Source organism: Notolepis coatsorum, assembly GCF_963971535.1.
Source record: "Notolepis coatsorum genome assembly, chromosome: 1".
Lineage (NCBI taxonomy): Eukaryota > Metazoa > Chordata > Actinopteri > Aulopiformes > Paralepididae > Notolepis > Notolepis coatsorum.
In genome coordinates this window covers 291,505,065-291,530,531 of record NC_140165.1, presented here as the reverse complement: position 1 = coordinate 291,530,531, position 25,467 = coordinate 291,505,065, and the positions used below count along the sequence as shown (strand labels likewise).

General features: G+C 46.8%; 1 protein-coding gene across 1 annotated transcript in view; it reads left to right on the top strand.

The window, feature by feature from the left end:
- LOC311245659 (GRB2-associated-binding protein 2-like) overlaps positions 1-25,467 on the top strand; it is a 100,240-nt gene that overhangs the window by 59,781 nt on the left and 14,992 nt on the right. Inside the window, 5 exon segments of the mRNA XM_084335593.1 lie at positions 19,867-20,098; positions 24,712-24,838; positions 24,840-24,972; positions 24,975-25,182; positions 25,184-25,332. Of these exon segments, the coding sequence (XP_084191719.1) occupies positions 19,867-20,098; positions 24,712-24,838; positions 24,840-24,972; positions 24,975-25,182; positions 25,184-25,332 (849 nt within the window).

The following is a 25,467-nucleotide window of genomic DNA, read 5'->3' as shown; positions in this document are numbered from 1 at the left end:
TTAAGGTTAGGATAAAAAATTTCGTTGGTATGGTTAGGAATGTAATGGACCGTCCCCACAACATGAATACACAGCATCGTGGGCAACACAGCGAATCATGGTTTGTGTGAGAGAGGGGGGGGGGGAGAGGGAGAGAGAGAGAGAGAGAGGGAGCTTCCTGCCTGCTTCAGTATTCCCTGTCAGACATGTCATCTCCCATCTTCATCTAGTCTGGACCAGACAGCAGACAGATAGTGCCGCTGGAAACGAGTCACGTCTTCCCACCTAACCCGCATAGGTATTACACACTACACGACTGTGGATGGTAGTCATTACTAAAAGAGGGTTGCCATGGCTGAGTAAGCATACATTACACTCACTCACACACACACTATCTTATCAGTTAAGTCATTGCGGGTTCTGCATTGCTTAGACAGCTGTAGCTCTTGAGCCAGAGAGAACGGGAATTCCCTCTCTGGGAAAGGACAAAACGGATCTAAAATCCAGAGTAGTTAGTCACTCTAAACAGAGAGACAGTCGTAGCATAACAACACAGTCGCAGCATAACAACACAGTTGCAGCATAACAACACAGTCACAGCATAACAACACAGTCGCAGCATAACAACACAGTCGCAGCATAACAACACAGTCGCAGCATAACAACACAGTCGCAGCATAACAACACAGTCACAGCATAACAACACAGTCGCAGCATAACAACACAGTCGCATAACAACACAGTCGCAGCATAACAACACAGTCGCAGCATAAAGACAGTCACAGCATAACAACACAGTCGTAGCATAACAACACAGTCGCATCATAACAACACAGTCACAGCATAACAACACAGTCGCAGCATAACAACACAGTCACAGCATAACAACACAGTCGTAGCATAACAACACAGTCACAGCATAACAACACAGTCGCAGAATAACAACACAGTCGCAGCATAACAACACAGTCACAGCATAACAACACAGTCGCAGCATAACAACACAGTCGCAGCATAACAACACAGTCGCAGCATAACAACACAGTCGCAGCATAACAACACAGTCACAGCATAACAACACAGTCACAGCATAACAACACAGTCACAGCATAACAACACAGTCGCAGCATAACAACACAGTCGCAGCATAAAGACAGTCACAGCATAACAACACAGTCGTAGCATAACAACACAGTCGCATCATAACAACACAGTCACAGCATAACAACACAGTCACAGCATAACAACACAGTCACAGCATAACAACACAGTCACAGCATAACAACACAGTCGCAGCATAACAACACAGTTGCATCATAACAACACAGTCACAGCATAACAACACAGTCGCAGCATAACAACACAGTCGTAGCATAACAACACAGTCGCATCATAACAACACAGTCACAGCATAACAACACAGTCGCAGCATAACAACACAGTCGTAGCATAACAACACAGTCGCATCATAACAACACAGTCACAGCATAACAACACAGTCGCAGCATAACAACACAGTCGCAGCATAACAACACAGTCGCAGCATAACACAGTCACAGCATAACAACACAGTCACAGCATAACAACACAGTCGCAGCATAACAACACAGTCGCAGCATAAAGACAGTCACAGCATAACAACACAGTCGTAGCATAACAACACAGTCGCATCATAACAACACAGTCACAGCATAACAACACAGTCGCAGCATAACGACACAGTCGCAGCATAGCAACACAGTCACAGCATAACAACACAGTCACAGCATAACAACACAGTCACAGCATAACGACACAGTCACAGCATAACAACACAGTTGCAGCATAACAACACAGTCGCAGCATAAAGACAGTCACAGCATAACAACACAGTCGTAGCATAGCAACACAGTCACAGCATAACAACACAGTCACAGCATAACAACACAGTCGCAGCATAACGACACAGTCGCAGCATAGCAACACAGTCACAGCATAACAACACAGTCACAGATAACAACACAGTCACATCATAACAACACAGTCGCAGCATAACAACACAGTCGCAGCATAACAACACAGTCGCAGCATAACAACACAGTCACAGCATAACGACACAGTCGCAGCAAAGCAACACAGTCACAGCATAACAACACAGTCACAGCATAACAACACAGTCACAGCATAAAGACACAGTCACAGCATAACAACACAGTCGCAGCATAACAACACAGTCACAGCATAACAACACAGTCACAGCATAAAGACACAGTCACAGCATAACGACACAGTCGCAGCATAGCAACACAGTCACAGCATAACAACACAGTAGTAGCATAACAACACTGTCTCGACGCAGGTGGCGATAGCCTTTTATTTTATTTTTTATTTTTATTTTTTAGAACCTTTGCTAATCAAGAAGGTCAGTTGAATTATTAGGGAAACGTTCTTCACGTGGCTGAAATGCATTGAAATGTCCGGGGAATTTAATATTCCAAACGTGAAGCAAAACCAAAACTAATTTGCGAGTGAAGGCTTATGCTATCAACAAGGTACTCCCAGTAATTGTAGAAGGTTTATGGGATACATACTGTACAGGAGGACCTTTTTCATTGCCTCATTACATATACATTGTTAATATAAGTACAGATAGGTCATGTGATCTCAGAGGGAGAGGGAGAGACGATGGGCAGCAGGCCATATTATATCAATGCTCTGATGGAATATTGTTCACTACCTGTCAGATTTGGGGCGTCCTGCACTGCTGCTGGAGAGGAGAGCAGAGCTCATGGGACGGGGGACAAGGTTAGCCAAGGGCAGCATATAGGACTGGCCAATTGTTACACAGCTCTCATTGTTTGCATCTCTCTTAGTGGTGCTACACCTCTCTCTATCTCTCTCGCTCACACACACAATGATTAATCTGTGTCCATATGAATTACAAATAGCCAAGGAACACATACACATTGTAAAATGCAGTCAGACACTCAGAAGCCTCTGCATGCTTGATTGACAACCAGATTGGGGGGGGGGGGGACCCTGATGTAAACAAGACAAACGTCTTTCTCTGGTCTGCATCCCCTTAACAATTGTGTGTATTGAGCCGTACTGTATTGTACCCATTCTGCAATCTGTTAAATAAAGTTTTCATTCATTCATTCATTCATTTATTGGAGCAGCATATACAGAAAGACATCCTAGGCAGACAGCATGTTGACACGTTGTCTACTGCCTCAAGGGTAAAACAAGCACATACTGAACAATACCTTGCTAAATCCTTGGCCCTTTCTCCTACTAAGGGCACTCACACACACACAAATACAATACACAAGGGGCTTTGACTTAATCCTAGATCCCATCGTGTGATGATACTTTGGGTAATAACTGAACATTTGCTTTTAACGTGTCACAGAAAACTGGAGAAAATCTTGACATCAAGACGACTCATGAATGAATCACAACTTTGGCATGGATGTAGTCGTAAGCACAACGTTTGTGTGTAAGAACCTTTTTAAATATTTGTTTATATAAATGAGGCCCATTGTCTCTCTCTCTCTCTCTCTCTCTCTCTCTCTCTCTCTCTCTCTCTCTCTCTCTCTCTCTCTCTCTCTCTCTCTCTCTCTCTCTCAGTGCCGCATGCATGATGTCTGCCTCCTCCCCTCCCAAAGTGCCCTTCACAGCCATTGATTTCTGTTGAAATAACGAGACTCGGTGGTGCTCGAAGGTCAGGTTTCCGCAGCTTCCACTGAGCCGTCTGGCATAGGGACGGTTTCGCTGCCACATCCCAGAATGCCACTTTTGGTCGCCCTGGCAACATGAAGGGCCTGACTGGAAACCCAAGATTGATGGGGGGGGGGGGTATTGTGTGTGTGTGTGTGTGTGTGTGTGTGTGTGTGTGTGTGCGTGCGTGTGTGCGCGTGCACCATCATCATCAAAGTCATCAAAGTATAGGGTGCTATTATATAATTCTGACCTTACCAATAATGAAGAAATCACACACAGGGACTAGATGTGCAGGAAAGAAAGCGCACGCCATGATTTGGGTTTAGGGTTGCATCATCTATTATTAATTTAAGAAGCTTTTCGGAGCGAGAAGTGAAAGCACCTCGAAGGGATGTAGATGTGATTATCAGAGGTGCTTGTCGTCGGCGTAACTGTGAACAAACAAAGGTGATGGTCATTGCGAGGAAATATTAAAATTGTGAATTTGTGCTTATTTTATTTTTATCTGATGCTGCTGCTAGGCTCGAGGAGCCAAGAACAAAGGTCACTCCACATGCTGTAAGAGTAATGGGAGACAATAGAATGTGATTGGGATTGTGATTGGAGAACAGCACTTGGGAGGAGAGGCTACAGTCATAACAGAAGCTCTGATTGTCAAACACGGATAAGTTACATGACGCCTACAATCTGTTGACGGCGTTCGCAGCATTGCTAGCTATACTGTGGAGCTGGGTGTGTGGCGTGTGTCTGTATCCCCCACTCCCCCCCGAGCACAATCTGATGAATGGAACATCATCTCGTCAATCATGGGCTTTGTTCTGACCCCCCACCCCCCAACTTTAGTGTCCGCCCCTCCTCCCTCCCCGGCTGTTTGAACTCCTAGACAAGGACAGTCTGAACAGAGGGATGACTTTTACTCGTCAGCAGTCCTACATTTAGCTTTTTGTTCCTTCTTTTGAGAGGAAGGCTCTCCTTTTCTCTCTCTCTCCCTCTCTCTATCTCTCGCTCTCGCTCTCTCTCTCTCTCTCTCTCTCTCTCTCTCTCTCTCTCTCTGTCCGTCTTTGTTCTGTTTATTTCACTGTCCGGCTCTTGTAAAAAAGAAGAAAGAAAAATTGTATTTTAATATTTTTTATAAAAGTCTAAATTGTTTTTCAGCTCCATTGTTGCCTTTAAGATGGCAAGAAAATGAAGAATGTAGTCTTCCAACCTCAGCACTTCTTCTCGTCGTAAAGCGGTGATGAAAAGGGATGAGATTCGTTTTGAGACAAATAAATCCTTTTGCAATATAACTCCAGGCCCGTGGGCGGAGCCAGAGTGCTGGCCTGTTTGATTCAACACTATCTTAAAAAAAAAATACCCCTCTTGTTATATTTTTATGGAGTGACAGTTCATGGTTTTCAAAAGTCATCATCATCATCATCACGTCCGATCCCAGGTTTCCAGATGTGTTTCGCCCTTTGCATTTTTCTAAAAATCTCCCAACCTGAGCATGACGTATGTGTAAAATGGCCATGGTGTGAATATTTTAGGGGATATATATAACATATCACCATAGTTTGCGTTGCCGATATTATATCCATACACTCACGCCAAGTATCGATATTTAAAATTATTTTATTTTATTTGTTTTTCGTTGGTTGACAATCATATTTTGCTGCAATACAAATTATTAGACAAGGTGAACAGACTGAAAACGGTATCTTAACACTTTGATTACCAGCCATGCGGTGCGCCTTACCCCCGTTGAATGCCACCACCCACTTCAATGATAGCGCTCTCATATTTGTGAACGCATAAACTATGTCTTAAATTATGGCTATGTGTCTAATCTGGCCGTCGCTTATCAATGACATGTTTGCAGTCAACATTGTCAAAACGGATTGTTTTTTAATCTGTTCATTTCCGTTTTGATACCATTTTGAAAAACCCTCGTTTTCTTGAAAGTTTCAGGAAAATATAAAGATTCTGTGATAATCGCCCTTTACTGGAATATTCTGGAATACACAAAAAACATTGTCATTTTTCGGCCTATTTATGAATCGTTTTCAAATAAACGCTAGAATAGTATATGTGTACTTATGCACGCTAGAGAAGCGAGCTGAAAAATCGATTATCTCATTTCCTGATCAGCACACACACACACACACACACATCAACACACACACATAGGGCACACGCTGATATCTCTGTGAAAACAGCTCTGATTATCCTAAGACTGGTAAAATAGATTCCTTACCTCAGATCAGATGTTCTCCAAAAAGATTATTCCAATTCCTGATCGCCATTCCAAATATCGATCGCGTTTATTGATTCAGCGCTGGGTACTGGAAATATGAATTCCACGCTGTTTTGCGGCTCAGCAATAACTTGGATCCTCTCGGATGGCTTGCCGGAGAAGTAAAATGAGGAAACTGGATCCCCCCCCCCCCCCCCCCCCCCCCCCCCCCCCCCTGTGTTTCATTCAGTCTAATCCAATGGGTTGCAGTACAACAGGGAGAGACGATAGGGGGCGGTATTTTCCCAATGGAGCTCAGAGAGAGTTTGCAGCACTAACGTGAGACTAGATTGATGAAATATGAATTCAAATCGCAAAAAAAAGAAAAACGACAAAAAAACGCTATTTGTCGTCGCTGGCACTCAAAGTTTAGATAAAACAGATGATAGTGTATATATATTTGTATTGCAGATTATTTTATTTACAAAGTTTTCCGTTGGGGACATCATTTGCAGTTGAAAAAAGGTAATAAATCACAATATAATTGCAAATCGCAATATTACAATGCCACGACTCCAGTATCGTTATAGTTTTGTATTGTGGGGCATCTGGAGATTTCCACCCCTAGTGAATAATGGTCAATGGTCTCAGGGATTTCAGGGATATATTTATATTTATTTTCTATATATATTAGAAATGCAGGGAAGCTGTGAATAGTGTGAGATGCAGGGTGTCGCACAGTGTGTAAAAATGAACATGTTTGCTTCCATCATGGCGTGATGTGGTTTGATCGTGGCCAAAGTGCTGGTTGTTTCATCTTCATTTGTCAGTGTTACGCTGTTTCCCAGAACCGGTCAACTATTTTCTTTGAAATGTGACCAGATTTGTCTTATAAATAAAGTTTATTTCTAGATCTTCATTTAGTCTCTTCCTGTAATGTCTTGTAGGATATTAAATGATCACTTATAACCTTGTGTCCTCATTTCATCCACGTTCAGTCCCATCTTGAGTAATAATCTTCTCGCTGGATTTTCTGCTTATCTCCTGTTTTTGTCTTCGGTCATCTTTTCATCCGTAAATGGCATCTCTCGTCTGTAAATAGAGCCGCAGTGTGGTCGTTAACAGCTTAGCGGTCCGGGTGACGGGTGGGAGTACCTGCCCGTGGCCAAGCCAATCATTCTGAAGGGTGCCAGCCACTCTGAGAACTAATCAACATTTACACCCAGTCCTCCACCTGACATTATTCACCCTTTAACAACCACGCTCTCCGCCTCTCCACAGCTCAGTGGGGGCGTTAAGACGCTAAGTCACGTACACGTGACGGCATGTGTTCAAAATCCATGTCGTACCCCGTCGCTCTCTCTCCCCCGCCGTCTTTCATGTTTTATATTAAAAAGAAATGCACTCCAGGTTATCACAGTGACTATAAACCAAACTAGGCCTCCCGTGTCTTTGGTGTTTTATGATTTTTCACATCACCTTATGTCACCTTTTTAATATCCTGAGGAGAGGAGAGAGATGTAGGGATATCGTGGGCACCCTGATGTTCTGGATCAGCCCGGTTTTCAGCTCAGCAGCAGCAGCAGCAGCCTTGCAGAGATATTATGTTGACTCTAACGTTGTGTTTGTGTGGAAACAGAGTTGGCTCCAGTGCATTCTGTAATGTGTTGTCAGAGCAGATTATCCTTTTTAATTCTTGGCCATTTTGGCAGCAGGGCATTTGCACAGCCCCATTCCAGGTACTGTAGTGACTTCGGGTTGTCTTTTCTCTTTTTTCTTTGACTTTTTCCAATGTGAAAATGAAACGTAATACTTCGTAATGAACTCTGCAGTTGTCACCACCAAGACACTTGGGAGGTTTTCTGTTCTCAGCCTCCGGTCCGCTGATGCTGCTTTTTATCCTCAAGATCATTGCGCAAGAGAATGGGGTTATTGAGGGTGGAACAATTTGTTCACTTTTCTTTTCTAAATTAGCCACTGGCCCAGACAAAGAAGAGCCTCTCAGGGGGATTGGATCAGTCAGCGTTCTTTTTTTTTTTAGGCAAATTGATGTTGCAGGCTGGTCCAGGGTGGTACTATACTCACATGATGCTGTGAGGACAGCCAGGCGCAGGAACAGGGGGGGTAATGTGATCAGGGAGAGCTCTCCTGTGTCCCTCCCCTCTGCTCTCTGCTCCTCTCTCCTCTCCTCTCCTCTCCTCTCCTCTCCTCTCCTCTCCTCTCCTCTCCTCTCCTCTCCTCTCCTCTCCTCTCCTCTCCTCTCCTCTGTAGGGGGAGACAGCCATGTCGCTTTGTTAATTACACTCTCCAGCCAGCAACAGAGCAGAATACGCCATTTCACTTCCTCCTTTGTGCTCTGCAGCCCCCCCCCCCCCCCTCATGCTACAAACAACAACGTCCATCACAAGCTGAAGGCAGTGTTGTCTCTCTCTAGTCTGTACTCTACCTCAGCTCTGAAGGCAGTGTTGTCTCTCTCTAGTCTGTTCTCTACCTCAGCTCTGAAGACAGTGTTGTCTCTCTCTAGTCTGTTCTCTACCTCAGCTCTGAAGACAGTGTTGTCTCTCTCTAGTCTGTTCTCTACCTCAGCTCTGAAGACAGTGTTGTCTCTCTCTAGTCTGTTCTCTACCTCAGCTCTGAAGGCAGTGTTGTCTCTCTCTAGTCTGTACTCTACCTCAGCTCTGAAGACAGTGTTGTCTCTCTCTAGTCTGTTCTCTACCTCAGCTCTGAAGGCAGTGTTGTCTCTCTCTAGTCTGTTCTCTACCTCAGCTCTGAAGGCAGTGTTGTCTCTCTAGTCTGTTCTCTACCTCAGCTCTGAAGGCAGTGTTGTCTCTCTAGTCTGTTCTCTACCTCAGCTCTGAAGACAGTGTTGTCTCTCTCTAGTCTGTTCTCTACCTCAGCTCTGAAGACAGTGTTGTCTCTCTCTAGTCTCTACCTCAGCTCTGAAGGCAGTGTTGTCTCTCTAGTCTGTTCTCTACCTCAGCTCTGAAGGCAGTGTTGTCTCTCTAGTCTGTTCTCTACCTCAGCTCTGAAGGCAGTGTTGTCTCTCTAGTCTGTTCTCTACCTCAGCTCTGAAGACAGTGTTGTCTCTCTCTAGTCTGTTCTCTACCTCAGCTCTGAAGACAGTGTTGTCTCTCTCTAGTCTGTTCTCTACCTCAGCTCTGAAGGCAGTGTTGTCTCTCTCTAGTCTGTTCTCTACCTCAGCTCTGAAGGCAGTGTTGTCTCTCTCTAGTCTGTTCTCTACCTCAGCTCTGAAGGCAGTGTTGTCTCTCTCTAGTCTGTTCTCTACCTCAGCTCTGAAGGCAGTGTTGTCTCTCTCTAGTCTGTTCTCTACCTCAGCTCTGAAGGCAGTGTTGTCTCTCTAGTCTGTTCTCTACCTCAGCTCTGAAGGCAGTGTTGTCTCTCTCTAGTCTGTTCTCTACCTCAGCTCTGAAGGCAGTGTTGTCTCTCTCTAGTCTGTACCTCAGCTCTGAAGGCAGTGTTGTCTCTCTCTAGTCTGTTCTCTACCTCAGCTCTGAAGGCAGTGTTGTCTCTCTAGTCTGTTCTCTACCTCAGCTCTGAAGACAGTGTTGTCTCTCTCTAGTCTGTTCTCTACCTCAGCTCTGAAGACAGTGTTGTCTCTCTCTAGTCTGTTCTCTACCTCAGCTCTGAAGACAGTGTTGTCTCTCTAGTCTGTTCTCTACCTCAGCTCTGAAGACAGTGTTGTCTCTCTCTAGTCTGTACTCTACCTCAGCTCTGAAGGCAGTGTTGTCTCTCTCTAGTCTGTTCTCTACCTCAGCTCTGAAGACAGTGTTGTCTCTCTCTAGTCTCTACCTCAGCTCTGAAGGCAGTGTTGTCTCTCTAGTCTGTTCTCTACCTCAGCTCTGAAGACAGTGTTGTCTCTCTCTAGTCTGTACTCTACCTCAGCTCTGAAGACAGTGTTGTCTCTCTCTAGTCTGTTCTCTACCTCAGCTCTGAAGACAGTGTTGTCTCTCTCTAGTCTCTACCTCAGCTCTGAAGGCAGTGTTGTCTCTCTAGTCTGTTCTCTACCTCAGCTCTGAAGACAGTGTTGTCTCTCTCTAGTCTGTACTCTACCTCAGCTCTGAAGACAGTGTTGTCTCTCTCTAGTCTGTTCTCTACCTCAGCTCTGAAGACAGTGTTGTCTCTCTCTAGTCTGTTCTCTACCTCAGCTCTGAAGGCAGTGTTGTCTCTCTCTAGTCTGTTCTCTACCTCAGCTCTGAAGGCAGTGTTGTCTCTCTCTAGTCTGTACCTCAGCTCTGAAGGCAGTGTTGTCTCTCTCTAGTCTGTTCTCTACCTCAGCTCTGAAGACAGTGTTGTCTCTCTCTAGTCTGTTCTCTACCTCAGCTCTGAAGACAGTGTTGTCTCTCTCTAGTCTGTTCTCTACCTCAGCTCTGAAGGCAGTGTTGTCTCTCTCTAGTCTGTTCTCTACCTCAGCTCTGAAGGCAGTGTTGTCTCTCTCTAGTCTGTTCTCTACCTCAGCTCTGAAGGCAGTGTTGTCTCTCTCTAGTCTGTTCTCTACCTCAGCTCTGAATACAGTGTTGTCTCTATAGTCTGTACTCTACCTCAGCTCTGAAGACAGTGTTGTCTCTCTCTAGTCTGTTCTCTACCTCAGCTCTGAAGACAGTGTTGTCTCTCTCTAGTCTGTTCTCTACCTCAGCTCTGAAGGCAGTGTTGTCTCTCTAGTCTGTACTCTATCTCAGCTCTGAAGGCAGTGTTGTCTCTCTCTAGTCTGTACCTCAGCTCTGAAGACAGTGTTGTCTCTCTCTAGTCTGTACTCTACCTCAGCTCTGAAGACAGTGTTGTCTCTCTCTAGTCTGTACCTCAGCTCTGAAGGCAGTGTTGTCTCTCTCTAGTCTGTTCTCTACCTCAGCTCTGAAGACAGTGTTGTCTCTCTCTAGTCTGTACTCTACCTCAGCTCTGAAGGCAGTGTTGTCTCTCTCTAGTCTCTACCTCAGCTCTGAAGGCAGTGTTGTCTCTCTCTAGTCTGTACTCTACCTCAGCTCTGAAGGCAGTGTTGTCTCTCTCTAGTCTGTACTCTACCTCAGCTCTGAAGGCAGTGGTCTCTCTCTAGTCTGTACTCTACCTCAGCTCTGAAGGCAGTGTTGTCTCTCTCTAGTCTGTACCTCAGCTCTGAAGGCAGTGTTGTCTCTCTCTAGTCTGTACTCTACCTCAGCTCTGAAGGCAGTGTTGTCTCTCTCTAGTCTGTACTCTACCTCAGCTCTGAAGGCAGTGTTGTCTCTCTCTAGTCTCTACCTCAGCTCTGAAGGCAGTGTTGTCTCTCTCTAGTCTGTACTCTACCTCAGCTCTGAAGGCAGTGTTGTCTCTCTCTAGTCTGTACTCTACCTCAGCTCTGAAGGCAGTGGTCTCTCTCTAGTCTGTACTCTACTTCAGCTCTGAAGGCAGTGTTGTCTCTCTCTAGTCTGTACCTCAGCTCTGAAGGCAGTGTTGTCTCTCTCTAGTCTGTTCTCTACCTCAGTTCTGAAGGCAGTGTTGTCTCTCTCTAGTCTGTTCTCTACCTCAGCTCTGAAGGCAGTGTTGTCTCTCTCTAGTCTGTTCTCTACCTCAGCTCTGAAGTCAGTGTTGTCTCTCTCTAGTCTGTACCTCAGCTCTGAAGACAGTGTTGTCTCTCTAGTCTGTTCTCTACCTCAGCTCTGAAGGCAGTGTTGTCTCTCTCTAGTCTGTTCTCTACCTCAGCTCTGAAGACAGTGTTGTCTCTCTCTAGTCTGTACTCTACCTCAGCTCTGAAGACAGTGTTGTCTCTCTCTAGTCTGTTCTCTACCTCAGCTCTGAAGACAGTGTTGTCTCTCTCTAGTCTGTACTCTACCTCAGCTCTGAAGGCAGTGTTGTCTCTCTCTAGTCTGTACTCTACCTCAGCTTTGAAGGCAGTGTTGTCTCTCTCTAGTCTGTTCTCTACCTCAGCTCTGAAGACAGTGTTGTCTCTCTCTGTACTCTACCTCAGCTCTGAAGGCAGTGTTGTCTCTCTCTAGTCTGTTCTCTACCTCAGCTCTGAAGGCAGTGTTGTCTCTCTCTAGTCTGTACTCTATCTCAGCTCTGAAGGCAGTGTTGTCTCTCTCTAGTCTGTACTCTATCTCAGCTCTGAAGGCAGTGTTGTCTCTCTCTGTACTCTACCTCAGCTCTGAAGGCAGTGTTGTCTCTCTCTAGTCTGTACCTCAGCTCTGAAGACAGTGTTGTCTCTCTCTCTGTTCTCTACCTCAGCTCTGAAGACAGTGTTGTCTCTCTCTAGTCTGTTCTCTACCTCAGCTCTGAAGGCAGTGATGTCTCTCTAGTCTGTACTCTACCTCAGCTCTGAAGGCAGTGTTGTCTCTCTCTAGTCTGTACTCTACCTCAGCTCTGAAGACAGTGTTGTCTCTCTAGTCTGTTCTCTACCTCAGCTCTGAAGACAGTGTTGTCTCTCTCTAGTCTGTTCTCTACCTCAGCTCTGAAGGCAGTGTTGTCTCTCTCTAGTCTGTACTCTACCTCAGCTCTGAAGGCAGTGATGTCTCTCTAGTCTGTACTCTACCTCAGCTCTGAAGACAGTGTTGTCTCTCTCTAGTCTGTTCTCTACCTCAGCTCTGAAGACAGTGTTGTCTCTCTAGTCTGTTCTCTACCTCAGCTCTGAAGACAGTGTTGTCTCTCTCTAGTCTGTTCTCTACCTCAGCTCTGAAGGCAGTGTTGTCTCTCTCTAGTCTGTACTCTACCTCAGCTCTGAAGACAGTGTTGTCTCTCTCTAGTCTGTTCTCTACCTCAGCTCTGAAGACAGTGTTGTCTCTCTAGTCTGTTCTCTACCTCAGCTCTGAAGACAGTGTTGTCTCTCTCTAGTCTGTACCTCAGCTCTGAAGGCAGTGTTGTCTCTCTCTAGTCTGTTCTCTACCTCAGCTCTGAAGACAGTGTTGTCTCTCTCTAGTCTGTTCTCTACCTCAGCTCTGAAGGCAGTGTTGTCTCTCTCTAGTCTGTACTCTACCTCAGCTCTGAAGACAGTGTTGTCTCTCTCTAGTCTGTTCTCTACCTCAGCTCTGAAGACAGTGTTGTCTCTCTCTAGTCTGTACTCTACCTCAGCTCTGAAGGCAGTGTTGTCTCTCTCTAGTCTGTACTCTACCTCAGCTCTGAAGTCAGTGTTGTCTCTCTCTAGTCTGTACTCTACCTCAGCTCTGAAGACAGTGTTGTCTCTCTCTAGTCTGTTCTCTACCTCAGCTCTGAAGGCAGTGTTGTCTCTCTCTAGTCTGTTCTCTACCTCAGCTCTGAAGACAGTGTTGTCTCTCTAGTCTGTTCTCTACCTCAGCTCTGAAGGCAGTGTTGTCTCTCTCTAGTCTGTTCTCTACCTCAGCTCTGAAGACAGTGTTGTCTCTCTAGTCTGTTCTCTACCTCAGCTCTGAAGACAGTGTTGTCTCTCTCTAGTCTGTTCTCTACCTCAGCTCTGAAGACAGTGTTGTCTCTCTCTCTAGTCTGTACTCTATATCAGCTCTGAAGGCAGTGTTGTCTCTCTCTAGTCTGTTCTCTACCTCAGCTCTGAAGTCAGTGTTGTCTCTCTCTAGTCTGTTCTCTACCTCAGCTCTGAAGTCAGTGTTGTCTCTCTAGTCTGTTCTCTACCTCAGCTCTGAAGGCAGTGTTGTCTCTCTCTAGTCTGTTCTCTACCTCAGCTCTGAAGACAGTGTTGTCTCTCTCTCTAGTCTGTACTCTACCTCAGCTCTGAAGACAGTGTTGTCTCTCTCTCTAGTCTGTTCTCTACCTCAGCTCTGAAGACAGTGTTGTCTCTCTCTAGTCTGTACTCTATCTCAGCTCTGAAGGCAGTGTTGTCTCTCTCTAGTCTGTTCTCTACCTCAGCTCTGAAGACAGTGTTGTCTCTCTAGTCTGTACTCTACCTCAGCTCTGAAGACAGTGTTGTCTCTCTCTCTAGTCTGTACTCTACCTCAGCTCTGAAGACAGTGTTGTCTCTCTCTGTTCTCTACCTCAGCTCTGAAGACAGTGTTGTCTCTCTAGTCTGTACTCTACCTCAGCTCTGAAGGCAGTGTTGTCTCTCTCTAGTCTGTACTCTACCTCAGCTCTGAAGACAGTGTTGTCTCTCTCTAGTCTGTTCTCTACCTCAGCTCTGAAGACAGTGTTGTCTCTCTCTAGTCTGTACTCTACCTCAGCTCTGAAGGCAGTGTTGTCTCTCTCTAGTCTGTACTCTACCTCAGCTCTGAAGACAGTGTTGTCTCTCTCTAGTCTGTTCTCTACCTCAGCTCTGAAGTCAGTGTTGTCTCTCTCTAGTCTGTACTCTACCTCAGCTCTGAAGACAGTGTTGTCTCTCTCTAGTCTGTTCTCTACCTCAGCTCTGAAGTCAGTACTCTCTCTGTACTCTATGTACCTCAGCTCTGAGGGCAGAGCTGTTTCTGTTCTGTGGCTCTACTGTCTCCATTACCCTAGAGAGAGAGAGACTTGATGAATTGAAAATGGGGGACCCTTATGTAAACAAGACTAAAGTATTTTTCTGGTCTTCATCCTCTTAGCAGTTGTTAGTATTGAGCTGTACTGTATTGTACCCATTCTGCAATCTGTTAATAAAGTTTGCAATCAATCAATCAATCAATCAATCAATCAATCAATCAATCAATCAATCAATCAATCAATCAAACCCAGGCATGTCAATCTCATTTAAGGCTCCTCTTCTCTGATGCAAATGCCCCCCCCCCCCTCTCTCCCTTTACTGTGGCCTCCTGGGACATTGTTTTAGGAGAGCAAACGTTCAGCCTGTCCTACAGGACCACAATGTGTCTGCTTGAGATGAGCAGTGAAAGAAGACGTATCTGAAGTTAATTTGCAGCATCCACTTGAACCGTCTTTAGCCAGTGGCTGTCTTCCTTAAAGGAACATGCCGACATTATGGGAAATGTACTTACCATCTTCTCCAGAGTCAGACAAGAAGATCGATACCAATTTCCTCTCGGTGTGTTCAGTAGAAAGCTGTCCGGCTGCAAGCTAGCCTAGCTTAGCACAAATGAATGGAAGCGGATATGGACCACTAGCCTAGCTTAGCACACATTAATGGAAGCGGATACAAGCTTAAAACTCGGGGAGAGGTGTGTTTGGCCAGCAGCTTGGCTAGTTCTGCTTCCATTAATTTGTGCTAAGCTAGGCTAGCTTGCAGTCGGATAGCTTTCTACTGAGCGCACAGAGAGGAAATTGGTATCGATCTTCTTGTCCAACTCGGTAAGCGCATTTCCCATAATGTTGGCGTGTTCCTTTAAGTGCAATCTCTTGTGAAACCGTTAAGGAAATTGCTTTTTTCTTTGCTCTGGTTAAGGGACAAGTTCTCAAATTGAAGGCAGATGGTAGTTTTCTATTAAGGAAAAAAATATCCGTCATATTATCACGGCTTATCTTGGTAAAAGCACCGTCAGTCGCTGGTTTTGAAAGATGTTTTTCTCTTGATCCATGTTTCCTCTTGACAGATGTCATATGAGTAGGTCAGTGATGTTGTCTATTTTTACATCTCCTTTTTCTATCATATTATCGTATGTCCTTGTCTCACTTTGCCGGGGACCGGGAGGAAATGGGCTCCTCTACAAAGACATCCTTGTCCTCTGCGATCCGCCGGAGTTCTAATTTTGGCCTCCTGAGACTGGCAGCCAGTCTCTATTAGATTATGACCACATAGCAGATGAGACTGTAGGTGATGTATTATAGAACGTAATTGGAAAATTGCTCATGAACCAAGCTGCTCTTTGACCCAGAATAGCCATATGTCGTTCCACCAACCGGATGGATCTTTTCTTTTGAGTTTTTTGTATAAAAAAAAAAAAAGCGTTGTTGATGATCTGAGATTTGTTTTCAACATGAGGCTGAGGAATGCCGTGTCAAGAGTACGATCCCTCTCCCTTTTCACCACTGTGCTCGATTATTGGAAATAAGCTGGAGAGAATCATTGCGGTCACACACACAGAATTAGACAAGGTAGAGAGTTTCACTCCACGCACCCGTTTGAGAAGGTTAGCGGAGCGGAGCCGACCCCGAATACTTCGAAGCTTTGAAGCTTCAGCCGCTGCCATGGTAATCAAAAATCCAACACTTAATTTTCTTCTTCTTAGTTTTAGTTTTTTTAGTAACCACTCCAGAAATTTGCCTACATCAGCATAATAAATATTTTATAGAAATAATAATCCAACATTCATTTTGAAAAACAGTTCTTCTCAGGCAAGGATATTGCAGTCGACCACATAGCTCTTATTCACTCGCCGTAATTACACTTTGAAGCGCAGGAAGAATGAAGCTTCGATTATTCGCTGATAATAAACGACTGAAGTTTAGAAACCCCAAAAATGACAATCAGAACAGGTCATCCAGAGTGTAGTGTTTTAAAAACAATTAAGCATCCTCTTTTGCGTGTGTATTCCTGTGATGTGGTTCTGTTGCCTTGGGTAGAACAGGCACCATAGATCATGTGAAGCCATTAGTGTCAGTGATGAGCCATGAGGCCTGTTCCATCAGCACAGCAGACCTCTCATCCTTCATCTCTCACAGCGCTGTACAGTAGTTTATCGTGAATCAATAAGGGCCGTACACAACCGGCCAGGCGCATGCACGCATGCACACACTCACACTCGCAACACACGCAGTGCAGAAAGGTGAGAATTTGACTTTTTTCATATTGAAGTAGAAGCGGAGTCATTCGATAATAATAAGGGTGATTTATCATCTTTCAGTGGGATCTCATCGTGATGGAACGACCGCGTTGTCTCAAATTGATGGTAACAATGTGCGATATTAACTCCCATTTCTCATGAATATTCTATCTGAAATATTTGAAGTTATGTCATTTTTACAAAATCGAAATTTTTGGTTTTATGTCACATTTTATAAAAAGAAATATATCACAGTGCAATGAGACTACATGACATACGCAAATGATTACCAGGTCGGTATACTGTACATCGACATTGAGGGGGAAAGTCTGCATGGTTATCATGATGTTGCTTTCTTCTGTATTGCCCAAGCCTGCGTAGAAACACGTTGTGTGGCGAGGTGTGTGTGTGATAGTAAGCAGCACGACTGTTTAAAAAAAAGAAAGAAGAATTGTCTCTCTTCCATCCAGCTCTCTCATAGGGGTATGGAGAGGGAAGAGAGAGGGAGGGATGATCTGTCCACAACAGATCAATATAATGTATCCATGTTAGTGGGGCCTGTTGGACTCGGCTACTCTGGATGAAAGCTTTTACTGAGCTTTTTTTGTGGGGAGGAGGAGATAATGCCTAACTAGCCAGGGGATGGCGGGAGGTCTCGCAACAATGGTGGAGTTGAGGATCATTTGGGGGTGGGTGGGTGGGGTTGGGAGGGTCCCTGTGTGTGTGTGTGGGGGGGGGGGGGGGGGGGGTCTTAGTATCACAGTGATGTCCAGTCGGAACTGGAGACCTCACAGCAGAGAGGCCTCTTCTCTCCCTCAGGCATCATGGACGTGACCTCATTCAGACAACCAGGCTTCAACACAGTCACCCCCGCCCCCCCCCCCGCCCCCCCCAAATACCGGAACCACTGACACCACACACACATGCGTGCACGCAAGCACACAACACACACACACACGCACACGCACACACACACACACCAAACCACGGTTCTGTGTGTCACCCGTGACGATTTGTCATAATGGTCATGCTGACTGTGTGTGACTCTTGTGTGGTCATTCATTCTGCCTCGCAGACCAATCGGCTTCATCTGCCAACATGCTCTTCATCGGAAAGTGAGTGGGAGATGGAAAGGCTTGGTGAGTGGGAGTCTGGTACTTAAAGGCCAAGAGAAAGTTGCGATATTGTGGATTCTGTTTGGATATGAATTTGACCTTTTAGTCTTATAAAAAAACATATGCTCATGCGAATGCTACTGGATGTAGAGTCTGTCGGGGAAAGCAGTGAAAGATCACTGCTGCAGTGGTCTTTCTTTCTCTTTCTTTCTTTCTTTCTTTCTTTCTTTCTTTCTTTCTTTCTTTCTTTCTTTCTTTCTTTCTTTCTTTCTTTCTTTCTTTCTTTCTTTCTTTCTTTCTTTCTTTCTTTCTTTCTTTCTCTCCTTCCTCCCATCAGCTAGTGCTGAACACAGCCTTCCCTGTGGGTGGATGGATCAGTGGGCCGCCCACTCTCTCTCTCTCTGTCTCTCTATCTCCCCTCCTACAGCTCAACGTTCACTTCCTCATTCTGGCCTCTTGCCCGGTCTATTTTCAGCACAGAGGCCTGAGATTTGTCTCTGCTCCGTAGCTCTACAGATATCAAGAGATGTCTCGTAGAAACAATAAAACTCTAAAGGCCATGCTGTTCACACACACACACACACACACACACACACACACACACACACACACACACACACACACACACACACACACACACACACACACACACACACACACACACACACACACATACACACACACACACACAGGCCCACTGAGCAAAACTACAGCAGAGTCGAGAAAACACAACAGAAATCACAGCATGTAGGGACTTTGGTCGGAGAGAGTGTGTCTTTTTTGTTTTACAAGTATGTGCTGATGAACCAATCTCTATATACCCCCGGAAAAGCTGAAGGATTATATTTTTGTGTTCGGCTTTTGTGTTCGGCTTGCTGCTCACTATTGATTATGCTTAGAGGACACACTGAAAGCTATTGAATGCAAGCCTACATGGATGTCGAGGCTTTAAACCTTCAATTGGACCCCCCCCCCCTGCCCTTTGACTTGTATTGATCAGGACAAGAAAATGGAAATGTGTAGGGAGCGGTTTCTGAGGTTTCTAACTGCAGATAAAAGAGCCTATACCGTCTAGTTTGTTTTTAGCAGTTTTGTTTTGAAATGATCAAGACCAGGGGCTAGATCCACAAAGAATGGATTGCACGGTGCTAGTTGCACCCTACTTACAATTCATTATAAATGTAAAATGGGGGAACCTGGTGTAAACAAGACAAAAGCCTTTCTCTGGTCTGCATCCCCTTAACAATTGTGTGTATTGAGCCTTACTGTATTGTACCCATTCTGCAATCTGTTAATACAATTTTCAATCAATCAAATTTGATTGATTGAAACTTTTATACTGGACTAGTGCCACATACTGGACTAGTGCCACATACTGGACTAGCAACACCTGCTGGACTAGTGCCACATACTGGACTAGTGCCACCTACTGGACTAGTGCCACCTACTGGACTAGTGCCACATACTGGACCAGTGCCACATACTGGACTAGTGCCACCTACTGGACTAGTGCCACATACTGGACTAGTGCCACATACTGGACTAGCAACACCTGCTGGACTAGTGCCACCTACTGGACTAGTGCCACCTACTGGACTAGTGCCACCTACTGGACTAGTGCCACATACTGGACTAGTGCCACATACTGGACTAGTGCCACCTACTGGACTAGTGCCACATACTGGACTAGTGCCACATACTGGACTAGTGCCACCTACTGGACTAGTGCCACCTACTGGACTAGTGCCACCTACTGGACTAGTGCCACATACTGGACTAGTGCCACATACTGGACTAGTGCCACCTACTGGACTAGTGCCACATACTGGACTAGTGCCACATACTGGACTAGCAACACATACTGGACTAGCGATACTGTTGGGTTAGATTCCAGCTCATGACCTTAATTCGTGAGCTTTGAATCAAGGTTCTGTCTATGTTCAGAGTCGTTTTGAGATATTGAGCTTTAAAGCGAAACGATGGGAACTGTTTTCAAATATCAAACTCACCTGCATACAAAGACCTGTCCATAGAGCTGTATAATATGAATAACTTGCATATATCGATATAAACGTATAATTACAAGGTCAAGCGTTCTGGTCCCGTTGAATGTATCCTATCTCTAACAATACAGGAATACCTTAATGAAAGTCTTAGCGTACGATAGTTACAGGTGAATTATGTATTAACGTGTTTTTGTCTTCCACACACGTGACGCAAACACTGACATGCGTCTCCTCTGTGTCTCTTCTGTCCACAGACGGAAGGTCGTCCCACATCCCGCGCTCCCTGGGGACGGAAGTCACCGCCGGCCCCGTGGGCCCTTCGATCGGGGAGCGCAAGAACTCGGCCCCCGTCCACTCCAGCCAGCCGGTGCTCTTCACCTTCGATGTCCCCGCGCGTCACTCTCACCACGGCTCGCTGTCCAACAGCGCGCCCCAGGACTACCTCCTCCTCCACCAGTGCATGAGCAGGAAGACGGAGAGCGCGCGGTAAGGGTCGCGACCCCCCCAGGCGTCCTGTGTTGGTTTCCTGTCATCCCCATAATGCAGGTCAACAAACAGGCTCACGGCACTTCCTGGACTTGGAAGCCCCTCGGGGGGTTTGGGACCGTTACAGAGGGAAATTACAATCACTCACTCACACACACACACACACACACACACACACACACACACACACACACACACACACACACACACACACACACACACACACACACACACACACACACACACACACACACACACACACACACACACACCAGTGTTGTCCTGCAGACATTAAATCGGGCATTGCTTGATACTAGAGGTGTGTGTGTGTGTGTGTGTGTGTGTGTGTGTGTGTGTGTGTGTGTGTGTGTGTGTGTGTGTGTGTGTGATGGTAATTTCCCTGTGTAACATCGGTGACATTGGAACATTGTTATTCATTCACACACACGCACGCACACACACCAATGCTCTCTTGCAGACATTAAGGTGCAGACATTGCTTGATACTAACGGTGTGTGTGTGTGTGTGTGTGTGTGTGTGCGTGTGTGTGTGCGTGTGCGTGTGTGTGTGAGAGAGAGAATGAGTAACAATGTCACGACGACGGCAAAAGGAATATTACGCACGCGCCTGTTTTTCAGTGTAGCAATTCCTATGCGCCTCGGCGTGCAAACTTCACACGTGCACTATGTGCTCTGTGAGAGAATGAGCAACCTGCAGCGTTCATACACAACGCACAGAATATGCCCCCGGGTGTCCCATTAACATTCGCCCCCCCCCCCCCCCCCCCCCCCCCCGGGCTCCCACCGCCCGCCACCGTGCGGCGCTTCCAGGAACCCGAGACAGCTTTAATAATGATGACATTCAGTGGACGCCGGCCTGGCCCCGGCGCGGTAGATGATCAATGAGATTGGAGCTGCAATTCATCACCTCCTCCGCGGGTTCAGACCGGCTCGGGGGTAGAACTGGGCCCGCAGACGCCGATTTACACATAAATCTGCGATGCAGGGGACCTCGGCGGGAAAGCGGGGGAAATCAAACCTCGCAATCCATCTCGTCAGTCCTAGGCGGATACATCCTTCAGCCCCCCCCCCCCCCACACACACATTAATTAAGACGTGAGATCCCGCGACTTGTAATTCAAGTCAGAACCACAGCGTTCCATCGGTCTTTTGATGGTCGAGCCGGTACAGTCGCGCGCGGGTTAATCATTGTAAAAGAGGCCCTTGTGGAAACCGTGGCGATGGAAAGCGGAATGATGAACAAAAGTTATTGATTAATGATTATACCGGCGGAGGAGACGCGACGCGGCCTTGTGTGTGTTTTTTTTTTTCTTTCTTTCTTTTTTTGATGCAACGCTGCAGGCAGTCTGACACAGAGAAGACAGAGCTGGGGGGGGTCTTTATGGGTCTTTATGGTTACATAATGGGACATCGCATCGACGCGTTATTTGTGGAAACATGTCATAATCGCAATCGATTCGTCGGAATAAGTGCCCTGTCGGAGGCCTGCCGTGTAGATAACAGACGGCTGACGAATGAAAGGGAAAAACCCGAATGAATGAGTGGAGAAACATAACCAATGCAGATGCTTTCATGCAGATGCTTTTCATGCAGGTGTTACTGCGTGATACAATGAAGTAATTACGCTGTGGAGGGGAGCAACATTTTCCTGGCATGGTTTGTCCACTTGTCCCCATAGAGGGAAAGGTCACTGCAAATCAATGCAAAGTTATTCTGAGTCACCTTTATGATATCCCTTGTTGAAACAGTTATATCCTGATGGGAGTGGTTTATTTCTGGGTGACGATGCTCATCCCCAGGACACTAACCCATCCCAGGACACTAACCCCCTAACCCATCCACAGGACACTAACCCCCTAACCCATCCACAGGACACTAACCCCCTAACCCATCCCCAGGACACTAACCCTAACTCATCCCCAGGACACTAACCCCCTAACCCATCCCCAGGACACTAACCCATCCCCAGGACACAACCCTAACTCATCCCCAGGACACTAACCCATCCCCAGGACACTAACCCATCCCCAGGACACTAACCCTAACTCATCCCCAGGACACTAACCCTAACCCATCCCCAGGACACTAACCCATCCCCAGGACACTAACCCTAACTCATCCCCAGGACACTAACCCATCCCCAGGACACTAACCCTAACCCATCCCCAGGACACTAACACTAACCCATCCACAGGACACTAACCCTAAGTCATCCACAGGACACTAACCCATCCACAGGACACTAACCCTAACTCATCCCCAGGACACTAACCCATCCCCAGGACACTAACCCTAACCCATCCCCAGGACACTAACACTAACCCATCCACAGGACACTAACACTAACTCATCCACAGGACACTAACCCTAACCCATCCCCAGGACACTAACCCATCCACAGGACACTAACCCTAACCCATCCCCAGGACACTAACCCTAACCCATCCCCAGGACACTAACACTAACCCATCCACAGGACACTAACCCTAACCCATCCCCAGGACACTAACCCTAACCCATCCCCAGGACACTAAACTAACCCATCCACAGGACACTAACACTAACCCATCCCCAGGGACACTAACCCTAACCCATCCCAGGACACTAACACTACCCATCCACAGGACACTAACCCTAAGTCATCCACAGACACTAACCCATCCACAGGACACTAACCCTAACTCATCCCCAGGACACTAACCCATCCCCAGGACACTAACCCTAACCCATCCACAGGACACTAACCCCCTAACCCATCCACAGGACACTAACCCTAACTCATCCCCAGGACACTAACACTAACTCATCCCCAGGACACTAACACTAACCCATCCCCAGGACACTAACCCATCCCCAGGACACTAACCCTAACCCATCCACAGGACACTAACCCCCTAACCCATCCACAGGACACTAACCCTAACTCATCCCCAGGACACTAACCTAACTCATCCCAGGACACTAACCCTAACCCTAACCCATCCCCAGGACACTAACCCTAACTCATCCCCAGGACACTAACACTAACCCTAACCCATCCCCAGGACACTAACACTAACCCTAACCCATCCCCAGGACACTAACCCTAACTCATCCCCAGGACACTAACCCATCCCAGGACACTAACACTAACCCTAACCCATCCCCAGGACACTAACCCTAACTCATCCCCAGGACACTAACACTAACCCTAACTCATCCCCAGGACACTAACCCTAACTCATCCCCAGGACACTAACACTAACCCTAACTCATCCCCAGGACACTAACACTAACCCTAACCCATCCCCAGGACACAAGGGGTCACTGAATGGTTTGATGAGAACGGTGCTTCATCTCTCCAGGTCCAGAGACCTGTAGAATCTCTGCCAAGGCGCCACTGAAACAGTTCTTGCGGCTGATGATGGCCTTACTAACACACTATGTTGCTTCTTCCTTTAATTTGTCACCCGTCTGCACATACGTATAGATGAGATCTCGTCTCAGCAGAGGTTAGTAGTGATTTTAAAGAGGGATATTTGAGGGACATTACTCTAGGACGACTAAACACATTCTTAGTCAACTAAGAGTCGTAGGATTTTGACAGCTCATTGTTTTGTTTATTTAATTGACAAATTGTAAAATTGTGTTGCCCCTGACGCAACTATGCAGAAGCTCCTTGAATCTAGTTTACCAGAGATGTGCTTATCATTATTCAGGATTATAAGTCATTTAGCATGATTAAAAAATCATAAAAAAAAAGTCGAATCCATTAACAAAGAAAGACCAACTAATTGATCGATCAATTAAGAGGGGATAGCCCTAGTCATAATCACAATATGTTTCAATCAATATCAAAAATAAGACCTCGTCAGAGTCCTGCAGTGTAGATGATACAAAACATAAATCTCCCTCCGCAGAGATTAGTCATGATTCCTAAAGAGGAGTCTTTGTCTGGGATATCCCATCTTTGTTCCCGGGGCCCACCAGCTAAAAGGCAGGTCTCTTTTGCTCAGCCAACTGGCCAGAAATGCCTAAGCTCTGGGGTCGCTCCACTTGGCACTCAAGGTCAAGTCCTACAAAGGGGCCTGAATTAAATGAGCCATGTCCCAAGGGTGCATAGTCCAGGCTGGGGAACTGTGGGAAAAGTCAAAAGCGTTTACCTCTCCCCCCCCCCCCACCCTCAACATTAAATGTCCCCTTTTCCCCTCTCTCGCTTCGCAATGGCGGGACTATGTTAACACTTGAGTCTGTTGAGTGCGAGAGTCTAACGATAACACGTGAAAACCTACATATAGTTGTATAGTGGGGGTTTCATACTGTGTTGATACATGTGTATGTTTTTTCCCCAACTTACCACAAGCCCTGTAAGTGGAATAGATAAGAGCATCTGCCTTCCTGGAAGTGCTGCATTGGCCTCTAGTGGCCAAATGGATAACTACAGGAATATTCCACAGTAAGCCGGAGTGTAGATCTGGTGTGTGTGTAGACTGGTATATTATGGTATGCGAGGGAGGCTGTGACACAGTAAGACAGATATGTCGATCTGTGAGGGAGCTGTGGCAAGTGGGGTGTGATGAAGACTAATGTGTGTGTGTGTGTGTCTGTCTGCAGGAGCGCCAGCTTCTCCCAGGCCACCACACGGAGCAACCTGTTCGCGGGCAGCGACGCGGCGGTGCAGAAGCTCTCGCACGGCTTCTCCCACTGTCTGAACGGCATGGGCGCCCAGCTGCACGGCTTCTTACAGCCTGCCCAAGCCCGGCAAACACCCGCTGCCGGGCCGCGCCGACGACGACTCGGAGGAGGCCTGCTACGTGCTGCCCAGGGGCCACAGCTCCGAGGGGCCCGGGGGCCCGTCCACGGCGGCCTCGCGGAGCTGGGCCTGGAGAGCGAGGAGCTTTACACGTTCAAGACGCCCTGCAACGCCCTCGCCCTCGCCGCCGTGGAGCGCCCGACCGACAACTACGACCTCCCGACGACGCCCGGCTCCTTCTACCAGATACCCCGGACGTTCGACAAGAACCACAACTCCCTGACGCCCTCTGCGTCGTCGGAGTCGTCGTGCGCCGCCCCTCCACCCCCCCCGGCCGCCCAAGCCCAGCCAAGGCTCCGAGGGCCAGTGGGGGAGCCCTCCGGCGCTGGGGAGCCAGAACGGAGAGGTGACGACGGCGGCGGTGTCGGTCATCCCTCGCAGGAACACCCTCCCTGCTGTGGAAAACATCCGGCTACACAGAGGTACCCTGGGCCTTCACTTCCACACTTCCGCTGTCTAGAACACTGTGGCACTGCATGCTGCACACTGAGCAGTACATGCACATGTTTGTTTGTCTTCCATGTTGTCTCAGTTCACTAGGTCTTTTGAAATCCAGT